Source organism: Eschrichtius robustus, chromosome 9 (genome assembly GCF_028021215.1).
Source record: "Eschrichtius robustus isolate mEscRob2 chromosome 9, mEscRob2.pri, whole genome shotgun sequence".
In the NCBI taxonomy this organism is placed as follows: Eukaryota; Metazoa; Chordata; class Mammalia; order Artiodactyla; family Eschrichtiidae; genus Eschrichtius; species Eschrichtius robustus.
Window position 1 is genome coordinate 116,605,612 of NC_090832.1, and position 18,574 is coordinate 116,624,185.

The 18,574-nt window shown below is 38.8% G+C and overlaps 1 protein-coding gene across 11 annotated transcripts in view; it reads left to right on the forward strand.

Annotated features, from left to right (window-relative positions):
- Positions 1-18,574, forward strand: part of RIMS1 (regulating synaptic membrane exocytosis 1) — a 467,913-nt gene that overhangs the window by 342,248 nt on the left and 107,091 nt on the right. For 8 of the 11 annotated variants that reach the window (XM_068551589.1, XM_068551595.1, XM_068551591.1 and 5 more), the window contains 2 exons: positions 3,648-3,719; positions 11,179-11,291. In XM_068551589.1, coding sequence (XP_068407690.1) covers positions 3,648-3,719; positions 11,179-11,291 — 185 coding nt within the window. Of the gene's footprint in view, positions 1-3,647; positions 3,720-11,178; positions 11,292-15,238; positions 15,269-18,574 lie in introns of all 11 variants that reach the window. The other 3 variants (XM_068551597.1, XM_068551599.1, XM_068551600.1) reach the window with 2 other exon arrangements.

An 18,574-nucleotide genomic window follows, 5' to 3' on the forward strand; every position in this document is an offset into this window, starting at 1 on the left:
GCTCAACTTGAGGATTCTTTTAAGTGGTTAGAAGAATTATAAAGACATGTCCTTTGTAGAAATCTTTAGAAGAATCTTCAATAAAGTACGTTTCTGTGCCATTTGAAGAGAGAAAAAAAGGGCATCCGTAACAAGAGGGTTAAACACTAAAACAAGAACAAAAGTTAGATGCATGAACCTCTGCATGAATATTTGTCATCCAGTTATGGGACATTGAGTTTGATACTCTTACACATGAATAAGAGTCTTTATCTTCAAGAAACAAATATATATTATTATCATTTTAAATAATACTTTGATAGCATTGATCTCTTCCTATTTTAAGTAATGCTAAAAGCACTACAAATCCTTGTTCTATGTAATACTGCAGAAAACTACAAATACTACAATACAAATACTGAGTAATACTGAAATATTTAGAGTTAGCAAATCTGTAAGGTGATAGTATTATTATTGCCATTTTGTAGGTGGAAAAAACTGAGACCCAGAGAGGTTAAGTAAATTGACTAAAATCATCCAGCTGGTCAGAAACAGAGTAGAGATCAAACCCAGTTTGGCTCTAGAGTCCGTGCTTTTAGCTACTATGATGCAGTGTCATTTATGCCACAGATGCAACGCGTTCATGGACATTGAGATTATAGACTCTTAGTTTGACATGTAAGGACCATGTGAGTGAGAGCAAATGACTTATCCCCTCTAAGCCTCAATCTCTTTATTCTTATAAAGGCTGAAAGCTTAGTACCTCCTTGTTGGATTGGTGAGCTTAGGTGAGATAATGCAGCAAGTTCTTAGTAAATATTAGACACCATTAGTATCGTCATGGTTGTCATTATCACCATCACCAGGTACTGTGATGTTCAGCCTTGCATCCAAACCCATTAAGTTTAGGGATGAGAAGTGGAAGAGATGAAAGTTTTATCGAAGAAATAAGATCTCGGTTGGGTCTAGACAGACTCATAGAAATTACTAGGGATAGGAGAAAAGCAGAGAAGTTCTAAAAGATTCTTGTCACCTTTCTGCTACAGGAAGGTAGAAAGTTGGTACAAAGGCCTGCAGGTGCTTCTCGTGCCTGCCCTCCACCCACGAACCCTTCTCTCTCAACACTTTCTTTCCTGGTCCACTTACCGTCGCCTGCACATTCTAGAGCATCTTCCGTCAAACTGCAATCCACACCTGTCCCCAGGCCCCCATCCATCCCCACATCTCTGAACCCCCTTTGCCCTGGTGGACTGTTCATCGTTGCTGTTATTAGCACTGATCCCCTTCTGACATGTTATACAATTTACTTGTTTGAGGGTTTTGTTGTTTCTGTTTCTGTCTGTGCTTATGGTTTGTCTTCTACCACTAGAACATGAATTGCTCGAAGGCAGAAATTTTGTCTGCTTTGTTCACAGACATATTCCAAGCAGCTAGAGCAGTGCCTGGCATATATACACACGCAACAGATATTTGTCAGTGAGTGAGTGAGCGGGTGCAAACCCTTCCTGACTGTGAGCTTCATGAGTTGACCTTAAACTCTGGGTTCTCACTTGGCTCTCACTCTTCTGAGAGGGGACAAGGGACTCTGGCTGTCCGGGTCCCTGGGTGCTCCTGGGGCCAAGCATAAATTTCCCCAGATGATATAGGACGTTTAATTTCGAGCTCAGGCCCCAGGGTCTGCAGACCTTCTTCCTCTGCCTCTGCCACCACCCCCCACCCCCTGCCCCGAGCGCCTCCTGCTCTGCACCTGCTCGCTTCCCTTTGCTTCAGGAGCTGCTTCTCTTCCCCACAAGCTCCGCGTTGAGTGCAGGCGAGTACTCAGGATCCCTCTGCTGCCCTGCACCCTGCGGTCCCCTCTCCCGACCACACGATCAACAAGGTAGCTAAAAGCTACGCCCTAGTGTCGGAGGGAGCACCTCCATGCCCCAGCCTGTGCCTGGCACTGTGGTCTCTTCCCGCTGTGAACAAGGGTACACCCAGAGGGCAGGCGTCAGAGTCAACCCCTGCACCCTCTTTGCTGGGCAGCGTGTGACAGAAGCAGCTCCGGAGCCGGACTTAGCTTCTAGCCCCGGCTCTGCCACCGGCCATGTGGCCTGCCCCGAGCCTGTTTCCTCATCTGTGAGCTGGACCCCTTCCCAAAGGATCGTCGTGACGATAAATAAGGCGGAGCCTCCCTCAGTCCTGGCCCAGAGTTTTCCTGGGGAATAGCCTGATTTCCAACTAGTCAAGGGACGTGGTAAGGAGAGATGCCCCTCCTCTGTCACATCCCTTTTGTCACCTCCTCAGAAGCGAGATGTCAGAGTCATGAAAGTCTCAGGAGTACAGAGCTGGAACCCGAATTCTAAACCCAGATTCTGAGTTTGAGGGCAAATTCGTGTGAGCCGAGCAAGTGGCAGCAGGGAGAGAAGAGGGGCGGGACGAGGGTCCCCAGAAGCGCACGCGCCCTGTGACGCGGACCCGGCACTTTGATGTGCATCCCTCTGCCTGGACCTATGTTGGAGATCAGAGCATCTGGCCTTAATAAGTAAAAAGAGTAGAGACAAGAGACTAGATCTTAAAGTTTCTCATCACAAGAGAAGAAAATTTCTAGCTAGTGATGGTGGGTGTTGACTAGGCTTATTGTGATGGTCATTTTGTCATATTCACAAATATTGCATAATTATGTCATACACCTGAAACTAGTGCGATGTTATATGTTAATAATATCTCCAAAAAAGACAGTTTTCTCCTTAACATTGTTGGAAGGAAGGGATATCAGGAAATAAAAACAAGGATAAATTGTAGACAATCAATTATCAAGATAAACTATAATTTTTTTTATGGTTTCTCTGTTTTGTTTTAAATAAGTGAGTTTCTTGACCACAATATTATTTTTATTTCTTTCAAATGTATTGTAGTCCAGACGCATTTTAGGTTGAATAGACATATGTAAGCTGCCTTGGGGAGATAAACTCTATGTATAAGCATTATTTCTATAGGAAAATGCATTTCGGGTTTCAAATGTTCGATGTACATACGTACTTTTAGAACATAGAGTAAATCAGGAACTTTATTAGTTCTTTGATTTGTGATGTATGATTAGGTTTTTTAAATGCTACATGATTGCAAAAGTATCTTTATGACAATTTTTTAAAGTAATTTGAGTAGTTGATTTTTAAATACTTTTATTTATGTCAAACACGTTTCCCTAGAGCATTTTTCTTCTCTTTTCTTCATAATTTTGGGGGAGAAAAAAGCATAGGAGAACATCTTTGTAGCACCAAGTTTCAACCTGTCAGAGTGGAGGGCACTTCCTCCATGTGTGGTCTTTCTGCACCTAAACCACAACTGTCATCACGTTTATCATCACTGCGTTTCACCGTTGAGTTTGTTTCTTCCTCAGGAAGGCACAGTTGCCAGCAGGAACCCCCATGACGTCAAGACTGTAGACTTAACGCATCTACACTGATGGGGTGTCAGCTTCTGTGTCTCCTGTTGGGAAACTTGTGTCTTCCACACAGTACTAGTTCTGGTTTTTATTTTCATTTTATTTTAAAAAGTACGGACTGACAAAACCATTTAGGTAAAATAGTTGCCATTTTTCATGTCTATTGCTTTTATCATTGTATGAGATGACCGTAGCTTGATTCATCATATATTTTGTATTTCTTTAACATTTCATTCCACAGGCACTCCAGAAAGTCTGAAAGATCTAGCACCCAAAAACAGACTAGGAAAGGCACTGCCTCTGATGCAGAAAGGTAGGCTTGGTGTTGTGCTGTGCGGCATCTTCTGTTTCACTAAGATATTCTGGGGCGCCTTCTCTATCGTTTGACATGTGCTTAAACACAATTGTGATGCTTAAAGACATTCGTGTAAAGAAATCTCCTATACGGGAATAGCCTCATTCAAAAAATGAGATGGGTAATTTGAAGGCAGCCCTTAAGTCTTAGGGTTTAAGAAAAATCTCATGCATTTCTCTTAGTGATCATTCCGATTACTAAAGAGGATCAAATCCAGTGCATTCCTATATACATATTAAGACATCAGTATTTAGTTTCTGAAATCATTGAAATGTTACCAATGAATGTATTACCTGAAATATGCAAATATTTTGAGCGTCTGTTATTTATCTGAATGACGCCAACTTCTTAAATATCTCCTCTACGAATGGATAATCTAAGAGTCTACTTGTAATTACAACCTAAGATATTTGCTGAGTTAATATAGAAATTAAGGGATTACTGATCTTTTGTTTGCAATTCATTCATTGCCACAAATTTTTAAAATACTTTTAGGTACAAGATACTGACAGATTTTTTACATAGCTGTAAAAACAAAACAAAACAAAAAAAACACCAAAAAACCCAATTAACGTATATCCACTCATCCAACCAGTATGGAGAGCATGCAGGGTGACATAGTTGTAAGTGAATGCATGCCTTCGAGTGTCACTGCTGCCGTAGAGGTGTGCACAACGTACAGTGAGAACACAGGGAAGAGAGGTGGCTGCAATGAGATTAGGAAATAGGTCATAAACAGGTGGCACTTGAGCTAATCCAGGTGTATGAAAGTACATATGAAGGGCAGCGTGTTCTGTGAGAAGGGAACAGTATGAGAGAACACTGAGCCTGGACATATCCTCTTGAGTTTGGGGAAACCATACCCATTTGGGGAGGGAAAATAGGATTCCGATCAGGAGTTGGGAGAGAGGGCTGAAAACAAAACGGGAGAAATCCTCAGAGATTGTTATAAATGACCTCGTGCGCCATGGTGTAGGTTTTCAACTTCTACCTTATTCATCCATGAGCCACGGACAGGCTTTAAATGTGAGAAGTAGATGATTAGTTTTGAGTTCCAAAATTATAGATCACTTTAACAACACTTTGGAAGAGGAATTGAAGGACCCAGGTGTAGATGCAAGATGCCAGCTAGGCTGTTACAATAGGCTTGGTTGAGAGGGAGTCTGTACAATTCAGTGATCCATGCAGTTAACAAATATGTACACCACTATGTTTTAATTTCAAGGAATAAAATAGTGAGCAGCAAAAAGGGGAGCTTCCCAGAAGATATTACCTCTGAGTTGAAGTCAGAAAACTGAGTCGGTATTAGTCACATCAAGGGTTTTGTGTGAAGAGGAGATGGATTGGTTCCTGGCTAATGGTCTATGGAGATATCGACTATTTAGGGAACTTAACTTACAATGGAACAAGAATCCTGGGAACCAAAAAAAGTGTTGAGTAGAAATTCAGTTTTACAGGAGTTGGATGGATGGATAGATAGATGGATAGACAGACAGATACATCCATCCATCCATACATACATTGATGGATGGAAAGATAGATACAGGTAAAGGAAAAGAGAGAGAGAGACAGAGAAACAGATAGATAGATGGACAGACGGTTGGATAGATAGACAGATAGATAGATAGATAGATAGACAGACAGATACATCCATCCATACATACATACATACATAGATGGACGGACAGATAGATACAGATAGAGGAAAAGAGAGAGACAGATAGATGGACAGACAGAAAGATAGATGGATAGATAGATAAATATTGATACATACATACATACATACATGGACAGAGAAATTAGATAGATAGGTAGGCTGATGGATGAACAGATACACAGATAAGAAGAAAGTAATGAAACAATACTGATTATGTCACTGTATATATATTCTTTACTGTCAACCCAGCTAATAGCAGTCTCTTTACCAGCATGTAAATGATTTTAAATCTTCAGCCATCATTCACAGCCCCCCGAGTCATATGCACACACAATTCCAATTATTTTGACAAGATTGAAATTTTTCCTCCAAGTTTCATATTCTTTATATTCCATTCAGGCTTCTTTAATTCGTTTAACAATTACGAGTTGAGTGGCTACTGTATGCAGTTTCACAGTTTCAGTGCACAAGCATTTTGACCATAAGATACTGTTTTACAAAATGTTAGATGATTCTAGAGTCCACTGCCCATGCTTATCTGAGCATCTGCCGTGCAACACTGAACACGTCTGTAAACATAAATCTTCCCTCCAGTAGGAACAGCAGGGCTTCAGCCAACTCCTCGTCCCAAATGTTTGCTTAAGGACCATATTCGTATTCCTCTTACCATTACTTACTTTGCTGTAGGTTTGATATAGAAAACTCAAACCTTTTAGGTATGCGGATTTGTTTGATTATAATTAAAGCTCGTTGTTGATTGTTATTAGAGTGTAAATCACATGCCTGGCTTTTGAGTGAATTGCTGAATAGCTAGTTACAAAAGAAGAATTGGCCTAGGTTTCCATTAGCTCTCATTTCTTTAGAAGATACCTTGAGTTGACGTGTAGCTACAGGTGAATTGAGACCACAGTGTGAATGCTCGGATGCTGATTCTTGGCCTTCGGGAGTTGACTTCTTCCCCAGAGGAGACCCAGCACACAGACACACCTTGGCCTCTGGCAGAATTTGCTGTGATGATCATACTTTTTGAAGGTCCTTTGCTTGGTCTCAAAAAATTTGACCTTTTGAGAAACAGACTTGTAAGAAAATATTTTGAAAGATATGGTAACCAGTTCTAGATAGAAGAAAGGCAGACCTACTTCTGACTTCGGTGCCTCACCATTGAAATAGAGCTTCAGACCCTCTGAAGAAGCTCCTTAGTAAATAAAAGTGTAACTTTTCACCCTCATGTGAGTTGAGCTTTGTGGATTGCTAGAACCACTGCACGTCCTGTTCTGGGGTCTCTTCTTCTTGTGGAACTTGCTCTCTGCATCCTACCTGTGGGATGTGGGGTAACAACTGGTATTTAGAATTGCTTGAGTATGCATTTTATGTTGTGCTGGCACTCCAGAAAAAAGTCCGTGTAAGCCTGAAATGGCCATGATGGGAGGAACCATGGCGACCTTAAATACCACATGCCTGTCTATCCTTTAACAAGTAATTAAAAAAAAAAAAAAAGAAACAGAACTCAAAGCCACAGTAGAAGCAATTCACTGCAAGTCTGCTTGCAGCAACAGAAATGTCTAACATCCTAAGGTTTTGGTGGGAAATGTGTTTTACTTAAGTTCAAGTCACAACACCTAAGACTTCAGGTGAAGAGAGAAGGCGTAGGTTGAACTCAGTGGTAAATATTTAGCAGTGGGTTTGGAGATGGTGAACTGGAGTCAGAGCCAGGTTGGAATTCATACTTTGCTCAAGAAACCTCATTATTTTTGTTTCAAAAATATATTATGTATAGACACATAAAGCAGAGTAGATATTCAATTAAATACCATTTTCCGTATATTTTGTTCCTATAAACTCTCAAAAAACGATTCTATTAAATCTTGTCAAGCAATTTGATACCTGCACATATATTTATATTTTGTTTTACAAGATTAGCAATACATCCAGGGATGTGAAATTACCATGTTTCATCTCATGATATAGAAACCAATCCTGTCTCAAAGGCAGAAAAGGGAGCAGTGTTGGAGCTTCATAGACCTGCGTGGGTCCCGCCTTTATCATGTTAGCTCTTTGTCTGTTTGCAGGTCACTCTGTGACCCCCAGTTTTTCCATCTATAAAATAGGAACAATAGCATTTCTTAGAGCTGTTGTGAGAATGCAAAACAAAAAATGGACACGTGTGTATGTATGTGGTATGCATGCATACACACACACGTCTATACACGCACATACACACTAGTGGCTGGCGTGTGTAGATGGCGACATGTGGATGCCCAGTGAGCATAGCTGTTACCGTCATTCTCCTTCTCTCTCACTCACTCCCCGTTCCACTCCCTAACGTGCTGGTTTTTGATCTCTTTCCCTCCGACACCCTTACATCCTTAGCACATGCCATTTCATCGAAAAGCCTGGATTCCCTCACGTTTCACTCCTGGACCTCAACATTTCTCCTTTCCTCTTGTCTGAAACGAACTCTACTTGCTTCCACCTTCTCTTTCTCCAAAACCTTGCTCGTCTCTCTCCAGCCTCTGCATTTTCACTCTCCTCCGTTTCCCCTCCTGTGATCCAGCCCTGCTGCCACCCTCCTCGGTTTTCCTCAGACAGAGTGGTTTCTTTGCCTCCCCTTGGGTCCACGCTTTCATATTGGTCTTAGTTTGGCTGGTAGCAGAAACTGTTTTGTTATTGAGGGACTTTTAAGTTCGTGTCAAAGGAGAAACAGCCCTGGGGCGAAATGATTAACCCCCAACAGGACACACTGTTCTCGGGCCCTGCAAGCTCATGGCTTGGGAAGATCTGTGTAACATTCATCTAGAAAGCCACTAATTTGCCCTTGAAATTGCTTTTTATATTTGTGCCATTTAGTTTGGGGTCACATAAGGCCCCCCTAAAGTATTCACATTTCAAGTTGCAATTAAGAAGTCCTTTTAGTGCTTATGAATTGCGTTAAGAAATGAAGCAAGATTTTAGTGAAGTTGCAAGATCCATGAATTTTCTCAGGACTAGGGTAAAAACTGTACTATCCAACTTTCAAAGCAAGTATTTTCGAGTGCATTTTGTACAAGGAGTGCTGAAGTTTATTCTCATGATAATGGCTTTTAAAGAGTAAAAGATAGAAACTCATTATTTATCGTTGGAAAGGACTTGATCACACCTTGGTCCTTCCCATATAAATTAATTCTGTAGAGCTGAGTTCATGTGAGAAGGCAATCCGGAAGGAATGAACAGTTTTAATATGTTGTCAGTCCTTTCTTCTATTAATTTTGAAATCGAACTGACCTTCCAGGTTTCGGGATCTGCCTTAGGGGCTGATAAAGCATTAATCCAGAGCTCAAGAAGATAAAATGCACACATTAAAGACCTAAGCTGTACCTTTTTATGCTCTAAAATATGACATTTTCCCATTTTATTGTTTGGAAATAGAGGAGATATCCTGAATCGGAATAATTATACCTGTGAAAATCATTCTACTTGAGAAAAATTGTCAATCTGTATACGAGTTGAATAAATCACTCAATAATTAATGTACTTCCTGTGATCGATATGGATTCTTGACTCTCACACACTTTAAATTACTTAATCGAATTTTATAGCATTGTTTTCAAAAGGATGAAGTGTTATTTCTTGGCTTCTGTCGTTATGAAAAGTAATACAGATTAGGTATTTTAAATGTGCATTTTATTTAAAATACATACTGAAAATGATGAAAAAAGCAAAAACATGTCTGCTTTAAACAAGCATATATATATATGCATACATATATATAGTCACATGTAAAAATCAGTTTTTAATTCTTGGTCCTTAATTCGGAAATTGGCTTCATAATAATTTTGAACACTATATTAAGATAGCTGTCAATGTATGGACAAATATCTTTTCAGCTACTTTTATACATCAGAGGACATATTTTTATCCATATATCAGCCATCTGCATTTAGTCAGTTCAAAAATGAAGCATTCCCCATCTTACTTCATCATTTTAATTTGTTGGTCTACTTAAATCAACCTTAGAAGACAGCTTCCCTTTGCTACCTATTTGGTATGGACCTCCCTGTTGCAGAGGTAAATTATGAACATTGTAAAAGTACACACAGAGCTCACCAGTGCATTGCTTCTTCTGGAAGGCAAGTGCTTGAAGCGTCCCTGAGTTCACTGTCCTGATTGAGTTCACTCATTCAAATCCAGATCTCTCTACTGAGCCCTTGTTCTCTGTGCTGCTGTGTTCTAGGCACCAGAGATACAGCTCGGTAAGAAACAAGAGACAGAAGTCTTTGCCCCTGTGGGACCTGAGAGGCTTGTTACACTGGAGGTGTCCAGACAGGCCCGCTCAGAACCACCAGGCGTGCACGTGCGCGATAACGCATCAGTTTGATGTGAGGTCCATTTCAGTAACTGTGTGATGGGTTTGCTCCGGGGTTTTAAAATCACTGTCTTGTACGAGTAACCAGGTTTTCCTTGGACAGATGTGCTGGTATCAAAGTGGATGTGACCTGCTGACTGAAGATGTTTTCTGACCCTAATGTTTTAGGGTTCTCCCACCATGTCTTTCTAGAAGGGGATACGCAGCCCCGAGAGCGACTGATCAGCTAGTCCTTAGGGGAAAACATCCCGCTCGCTCCCGCTCGAGTGAGCACCCTAGTGTCAGAACACTGTGTTCTATGCACCACGTTGCCCCCGGAGGGTCGGCGCCGCCTTCTCCGCTCCTGACAAGGTCGCTGTTCCGTGTCTGCCTCTGGGTCTCGGTGTGGTGTTGTACCTTCCTGAGCTCTTGACACTGTCACTCATTACGACACCATAGTTCTTAATCCTTTCTTTGTGACACTTAACCTCTCCACACCCTCCCTTACCTGCATCTACCTTCACTGTGCTGGTGGTATTCTCTTCTTTCCTTCCTGCCAACTAGCCATCATCGAAAATTAAATCTGCCTGTGTTATGTCCTTCCATCTGTTTGTGGCATATTCATATATATATATATATATATATTTTTTTTTAATTATGTGAAATTCTGTATAAGAAATTACCTGGAATTAAGTGTGTACTTGCTTTAAAAAGTGTAAGAGGACTTAGAAAAAAAATTGAAAACTTTCATCTTTGTTCAGTAAAAGCTGAGTGTTTTAAAGTTCTTCAGTTAAAAAAAAAAGTTTGAATGCCAGCAGATGGAGGTCAGCTTACTTCTGTACAATAGTGATGTATCTTCACGCTTCTTAAATTTGTATTTGTAATTTTGATCTTTTCACCAAGATAGTTCATAGCATGTGCCCAAGGTTATTTTTCATAAATATCTTTTCAGATTTTTCCTATTTAAACATAAAGTGCGAGGGAATGGTAATTTATAAAAGTCTGCAGCCAGAACTATTCTTATCACTTATATGGATTTAATCGTAGCAATATAGGCAACAGCCTTTCTTAAATAATTTACCCATGTGGTTAAGATTCATAGGCTGTGAGTAGATAGACTAGGTCCAGCACTACCAAACATGGATAACTTAACAGAAAGTCACAGCTTCACAGAGAGTTAATGAAAAGAAGTACGTTCCATTCTGCCCAGTTCAGGAATTCATTCTGCAGAACTCCACGTGGCAGACATTTCCCTGTCTCTTGTAGCCCCTTTTGGTAATATTCCTTTTACACACATCATAAAAAGTACTTGATTTTGCTTCCAAAGGCCCAGTTAGGGGTTTTACGTCTGTTTTAAGAGGAACGGTAGGAAGGAAGAGATTCTCGTCAGGCCCTTTGGGATTTCATCGTTTCGTTTGCCCTGCTTTTTCTCCCCGCAGAGTGCACCGGCAGGCCAGCCCGACGCAGTCCCCGCCCGCAGACACAGCCTTTGGCAGCCCTCGGGGCAGGCAGCTCCCACAAGCGCCAGTGAGGAGCGGCAGTGCAGAACAAGGTATCCATAGAGAGAGCACTGACAAAATCTCGGATTTCAGAGCCACTTCCCTTTTATACGCCTTCTATTGAAAGAATAGTATTTTCATGATGCGTGGTGTGATGAATCCTAAGACGTCAAGTGTCTTAGAGTTTTACTCCCAGCACCAAGTTATAACAGTGCGTGGCCTATATGCTGTTTTTGCTGAGTGAGTGAATGCATGCATTTTAGATGGTCAATTAAAAGAACAGATTGAGCCCTAGAGATATCTTTTCCAAAGGTGCAAAGGAAGAAAATAAAACTTCAAAGACCTCAGTACAATGTGGTATTTTATGTGTCAAAGGAAGACGTTTTTAACCTTGTGTTAAAAATATTTTTAAATGAGGCAATCGTATTGAAGGCTTTGCTAGTGTTTTTTTTTTTAATTTTAATTTACCTGCAATACCTTGTATTTTTTATAGAAGTTTGATGGTGAAAAACTGACTTAGAACACACATTTTAGTGTTTTTTAACGGTTAACATCACTTAAGTTTCCCTTATTTTAAGCATGTACACATTGTGTTTTATCTTCCTAGAAAAGAGAGATGTTGGGGGGTGGGCAGGTTCTAGTGGAAATTAAATTCACTAAGCTACCTGGCCTAAGAGGATTTAAATACCAGGTTAAAAGAGTCAATGTTTTCTTCATGTGACCCAAGGTGCTATCCCATTTCTCAGTAAGTGAAATGATTTGTTATCGGTAAATGTTATCACATAATTTATTACCAGAGATTTGTTAAGCAGTTTACTGAAATACTGTTTAATTTGGGGTTGTAATATGAACGCAGTGGACTTCTATTTAAAACATGTATTGAAACTCTTCATCCCTATGAAACAACTGAAAGGTTAACATTTTGCATATTTTTCTCAACAGTGTTGGTTGTTTCTGATGTAAAACTTGTATATTTCCTTCTGTACTGAGGGTGCTGGGTATGTGTTTTACTCACTCAAAGAGCTTTACTGAATGTATCACCGAAGTGTTAGTGGTCTAAGAAGACAAATACATTGTTTCAAAAACTGATCAGGCAGAGTCTGTACACAGAGTACTTGGTTATAGAAAAATTAGTGTAGATTTCAGAAGTATCAGCATATTGACCCAAAAATGCTGCTACAATAAATTCTGGATTTGTATTACTTTTTAAAATCATACATCCTGTTGATATATCATACTTTAGTATTCAGGGTCATTATAAGGGTATTCATTTAGTTAATCAGGAAAATATGAGACTATGTGAAACTCTGACTTTCTTTTCTGAAATAACAATTAATTCTTTGGAATTCTCAGTTCATGTGTTTAACAAACTTTCTCTTATCTGGGAACATTTTGAGAAGATAATTCATAATTAATGTTATTAAGACTGTAATTAGCAGTAGCCTAGATGAAATTGTTTTAAAATTTATTTTTTAAAATATGGTGTTTATTTAAATTATCCATTCATGAACTCCTGTTGCACAACTAAAAGAACTACAGGTTCTAGTGTTCAGCTACAAACTCAGTGTTACTGGCCATAGTGTGCTAAAGATTGATATCCAAAAAGTCATTTGTTTCTAAAATTCTTTGCATTTCCTCCAGTTGCTAAAACACTTCTGGTTCAAAAGTATATAACGGTACTGCATATAACGCTCATATAGTGAGATTATAGTTTTATTATTCTGTAGAAATAAGAATTGCTTCTACAAAGTCAGATGGATTGTATGCTGGACTTTGGTTTTTATAAAAGCTCATGTTCTGTTGTTGATATCAGTCAACATTACTGTTTATGATATTCGTATTCACAGTTGTCTTTCAGAGAAATCACCAATTTGTAAAGATTGAATTGAGGTGGGAAGAAAGGAGTGACTGAGGATGAAATTGGTGGAGTTATTTTGATAGTTAATATCACAAATACATTCCTAAACACTTGCTACTTGAGGTTCCTGAAGTTTATCATCTTAAGAGTCATATAGATACAACCTTTAAAAAATATGACAACAAACATGTATTATTGTAACTATGTATTCTTCTATAATTAAAATGGATCTGGTTTACTGTATGATATTACTATGTGCTTTGGGATGTTTGGTAAATGATGATACTGTCCTCCTTCGTCTTATTATGGATCTATTTCAAGCTGAACAGTTTACATGACATCTTTGTGTGTCCTAGAATATGTTTTTAAAGGTAAACCTCTAATTTGATTCATGGGTTAGACAGAATTTAGCTGTCTAAATCCATTTGAGATGGATTTCATTGATGTTCTTAGGGCTGTGGAATCGTGGAATGTTTTTCTTTCCATATTATATGTTAAAATTTACTTCTATCTGCCATGAAGACTGATGCAGAATGCAGTTTATTTGCAATCAATGAAAGTTCTACCGCACTTGACTACTTTCCAGTTTTCTTTTATGTATACTTGTGGGGTTTTTTTAATTTTTAACAAAGGGTAATTTTGTTTTTTTAAAAAAGATAACTGAGTTGATAAGCAGTTGGTAAGGAGCAAATATTTCAAATGGCTTAGATTCCTGAATAGTGATACAACTTCCTGATGAACTTATAAAATAATTTTATTCATACACAGTTTCTGGTTACAATTATCTACATTATTTTGTTTAGGATCCGTAGATTGTTTGGATGCTTCTTGTTGTTGTTTTTTTTTTTTTCTTGTAATACAATTTTACTACTCTCTCCTTGTACGATAAAACAATATATATTATTTTAAAAGCTAACATATAATTTGAAAAGATACGTTTACTTAATTTTTGAAAAAGTATTTTAAAGTTTCTTTTAAAAATTAGTAATGCTAGCCTATTTGCTATATGGAATCTGTTTATGTTGAGGTATAGTTAGGGAAAAAGAAGAGGTGTGATTACAATGGAGATTTTGAGATAAAGCCGCTAAAAAGTAGCCTTAAAATTTAGGTAACTCAAATGGTATGTGAGAATTGAGAGCCAAGACTTGCAGGAAATTCCTCTGGCTGTGTTCCAATGTTGTATTACAATGTAGCCCTCAGGTCGAGTGAGACTGAAAGCAACATAATTGGTTGCATAAAAATGTATGGTTTTCTGAAACCAACCAAGTGATTTTTTTGTGTGTGTGCAACCTAGTTGTCTTTTTTAAGAAGACATATTTAAAGATCATTCATAAACTATAAACTAACACTTGATGTGCCAGTTATGTTTTATGTGTTCTGTTATTAATTCTGCTACCTAGAACTAATGGCACTCCCCTTCAAAATATCTAGATAGGCCATTATTTCTCAGTAAATGGTGCACCAACAAGGAGACAGAGAAAGGCTTAAGAAATGTCTGAGAAATACAGTCTGCCAAGAACAGTTTCACTTCGAGATATTTTAATATAATTACAGTAATTTGAGAAGGAAGAAAGGATTACTTAAATTAAAATATATTTTTTTCCAGGTGGAAAATGTTCCAGAATATTTTCCACAGTGAAAAGAAAATGCCTACTATCTAGCAAAAAATGGAATTTATTTTTTATTTATTATATGTTTTTTCAAATTATCTGAAATGCTATCATTTTTGAAATGAAAATGTTAGTTATGAATGTTAAATATGCTTTTAAGTACATTTACAATAAAAAGTCACAATGGATTAGGGTTAAAATGTCTTAGTAAAGTGAATGCTGTAATACTTTGCAATTCTTCAAAGGCAAGAAAAAAATAACACAAAATATACTTTTCAAATGCCATAATTTCCCAATGTTTCTGTTTTTATTTAAAATCTTTAAATTGTTGCATTCATTCTTTCTTTGATTGATTTTAGTACCATATTTGAGATTTCCTCATGGTTTCTCATTGCAATTTACCATGTCACATTATATGTTATGTATTTTTATTATTCATGCCATTGTGTTGATTCATATTTCCATGTCTAACTATAAATTTGCTGATTTCTTTCTTTTGTTTCCATCATTATGTGCATTTAATTCATTGAAGAACAAGAAAAATATAACTCATCCACAAAAGGTAAATATTAATGTAACTTTTTTAACAATTTAATATTGTTCCTTTTCTCTCATAGTATATGAGTTATATAACTGTATTTATTGAAATAATGAGCCAAACTATTTAACAGATAGCTTTTTCCGTGCAGTGATTTGGTAGGGCATTTGGTATTAACCGTTTTGTATTGTGAGCAGCTCACATCAAAGAGGAGAAGATTAAAATTAAGAGTATTTTTGCTTCAAAATGTATTTATCCACACTGACAACTAGAAAACGATTCTCTTTGGAAAAGAATAGCATATTTATAATATGTTTTTGTTTATTTGCATTCCCCTGCTCTCATAGATAAAGGGTTTAAGTCTTACCTTCTGTGGTGCAAAGGAGTAGAAAATCCCTGGGTTTTCCTTCTAAATAGCAGTAACCTTATGGCATATTTGGCCCGCTGCAGTCATGCGTCTGGGAAGTAGCTGCCAGGACACTACTCCTCTTGGCCTCAGAAGGGTTAGAATACCCATCAGTTCTTTCTTCCTGAGGGACACAGGAGGGAAACCGTTCAGCCTGCTGTGTCGGCACCTTGCTGACCTGCCTTGTGGTCCTTTGGATCACATTTGCTGTTTGGTCTTTTGGACTTGAGTCCCACGTAGATGCAGACCTCCTCCTACTGTCTTGGGCCACCCTATTTGGTGTTACTGTTGGCTTGATAATTAAATATTTGAATATGAGTTTTCAGCTTAATGAAATAATATTAACAATATTAAAAAGTTATATAATGCTGCATAATTTAATAAAAGTATTTACTCAATATTTATAGATTCGTGATTGAATTAATTTGTTGTCCATAGTAACCCTCAAAGTTAGTCCTGAGAGGACCATCATCCTTATTTTATGAAAGATAAAACTCAGATTGAGAGAGATTAAGAGACTTAACGCATTCACACTGGTGATGTGACCTAGACTGCAAGCCCAGGTCTCTTACTTTGGACCTCCTTCCTGTATACTTTAGTGCATCCTATTTTAATTGGCACAAATCCCAAACATATACCCCTAACTCCGAGTGGATTGAGGTATGTGTTACATCTCTTAGTGTCATAGATTGAAAATGGGAGATGATATTCAATTACTTATATCAGTTTGAATTTATAAAAATATATTTATATTCTGGCACATAATACATATTCTGGAACATAACACATATTCTGGCAAAGTGTCTGACATACTAGGCAATAAATAGACATTAATAAAAATAAAATGTTATTCAGTGAGATCAAGATGCTTTGGTCCCTAGGTTTTACATAGATTTCTGGCTATCTTGCATTTTTAATTCAGGTATCAGAAACACAAATTTAGGTTCAGTAGTACAAAAATGGCCAATACATTGGCACTTATATTCAGAAGAATTTATTTAGATTTGCAAGATAAAATTTAGTTTGCTAAAAGCATTAAATTTTTTGTTGAAGATGGGTCATGACCTCATTCATTTAGCCAAAAGGAAGAAAAATGTAATAATTCTTCATCTGGAGGGCTCTTCCTTCTATATTATTACTAGCCAAAAGCTATAATTTGCTAATCAAAACAAAACAAAATTCATGGGTTGTAGAACCTCAGGTGTATGAAGTGTGCCCCTTTACAGCCATACTACACAGCACATCAGGTCGTTGCGTTTTACAAGGTCACTGTGTCCTGGCTGAGATATGTCATCACTGTACCAAGTCTGCCTTGGACACAGGGTGTGGATAAGCTTCACGGGATGTACCCCAGGGCTGAAAACCACCAAAGAGGCTCATCCCCAAATGCCGCCGGGAAGGCGGAGAGCAGCCCAGGATGCTGTACCCCCCCACCCCGGGATTTAAGGGAGCACAGCTTAGCATGAAAAGCTTGGGAAGCCAGGAAAAGACAGAGCAAATTCAAGAGATTTCTTTAGAGTCAAATTTTAGACTCATCTGCCCCATAGGAAAGATAACGTTTTGTTTTGCATAGAAACCCTGCTGCTGTGAGCTGATCTTTTCTGGGGTCGCTCATATTGGAGAAGTGAGTTATCTTGAGTGCTCCCTGGGTGATGGGGCCTGGCCCAGCCATGCTGAGCTAACGACACAGGCCACCGACCCCTAGGGAGAGTTGGTTTTTGATGAATAGAAGACGAACTTGTAAGACGTTCCCAGTTCGTTGAGGATTAAGAGGTTTCACAAGATGCAAGATTTTCAGTGTTAAAACCAGGACAGCTCTGGGCGAACTGGGAAGGTTGGTCGCCCTAACTGTTGGGAACCACTATATAATTGTACAGCATATTTTGCAAAGCACTTCCAGAGAGGTATAAGATACCATGAACATTTTTAATGGCAGATAGAATGTATAGGGCACTTCCTCTATGTCAGTGACTTGACTGAGCGTGTCATGTATTCATCTCATATTTGTGCAGCAACCTGAGACATAACTATTCGTATCCTCATTTGCCAACTGAGGAAGCTGAAGCTTAGAGAGATGCAAAACCTGGCCCTGTGTCAGTCTTCATTTGGGAAGTGGTAGGACAGGGAACTGGGCTCGAGCCTCGCTCCAGAGACCTCGTTCTGAACCACCGTGACAGGTAGCCTCTCCCACATTCGGCATTGACCGAGCACCCACTGTGCGTCGATACCACGTAATTACGGTAATAACCTGGGCACAGCCCGAAGGAAGGCGTGATGACTCCTTTTATAGAAAGAGGGCACAGGGGTTACGAGGTTGCCCACAGTAGCAAAGCTGCTGTAGGACAGAGCTAGACAGTGACCCCATGGCCCATGTTCTGTCCACTGCCTCGTGTCACTGTCACATCTACCACTCACAGCACCGGGAGGCCCACTTAGGGGCCATACCTCCCCCGGTGACCTGATTTTGGGCCGCGCATCTAAATCTTCCAATCCCTGGCTTGCTCTTCAGATGAAGCTTGCGGCTTGAGAACAGGAAGCCAGTGTATTTGGGCAAAGATAACACAAATTTTGGGCTGAAAAGTTAACGGAGGAAATAGAAATGTTCCTAGCAGGTTATTTACCTTTTACCTCCCCCTTTATGTTGGAAACTAATAGACCCTATCTTTTTAGGATTCACAGACTGTTTTATAGGCATATTTTAAATCATTCATTCTAAAAGTAAGCCAATTTCTCCCTCTCTGCTACATTTCTTGGACAGTTTTAAAGAGCCCATGAATGTAGTTTGGGGGCATCGAAATAATGATATAAGAAGATCAAAACAGAACCAGAAATTAAATGACTTCAAGGTGAGAAAAAATGTTATTATCATAATAAATTTCTAATTTATATGCCTTTAAGATAGTATTTCTTAAGTGCATTAACTT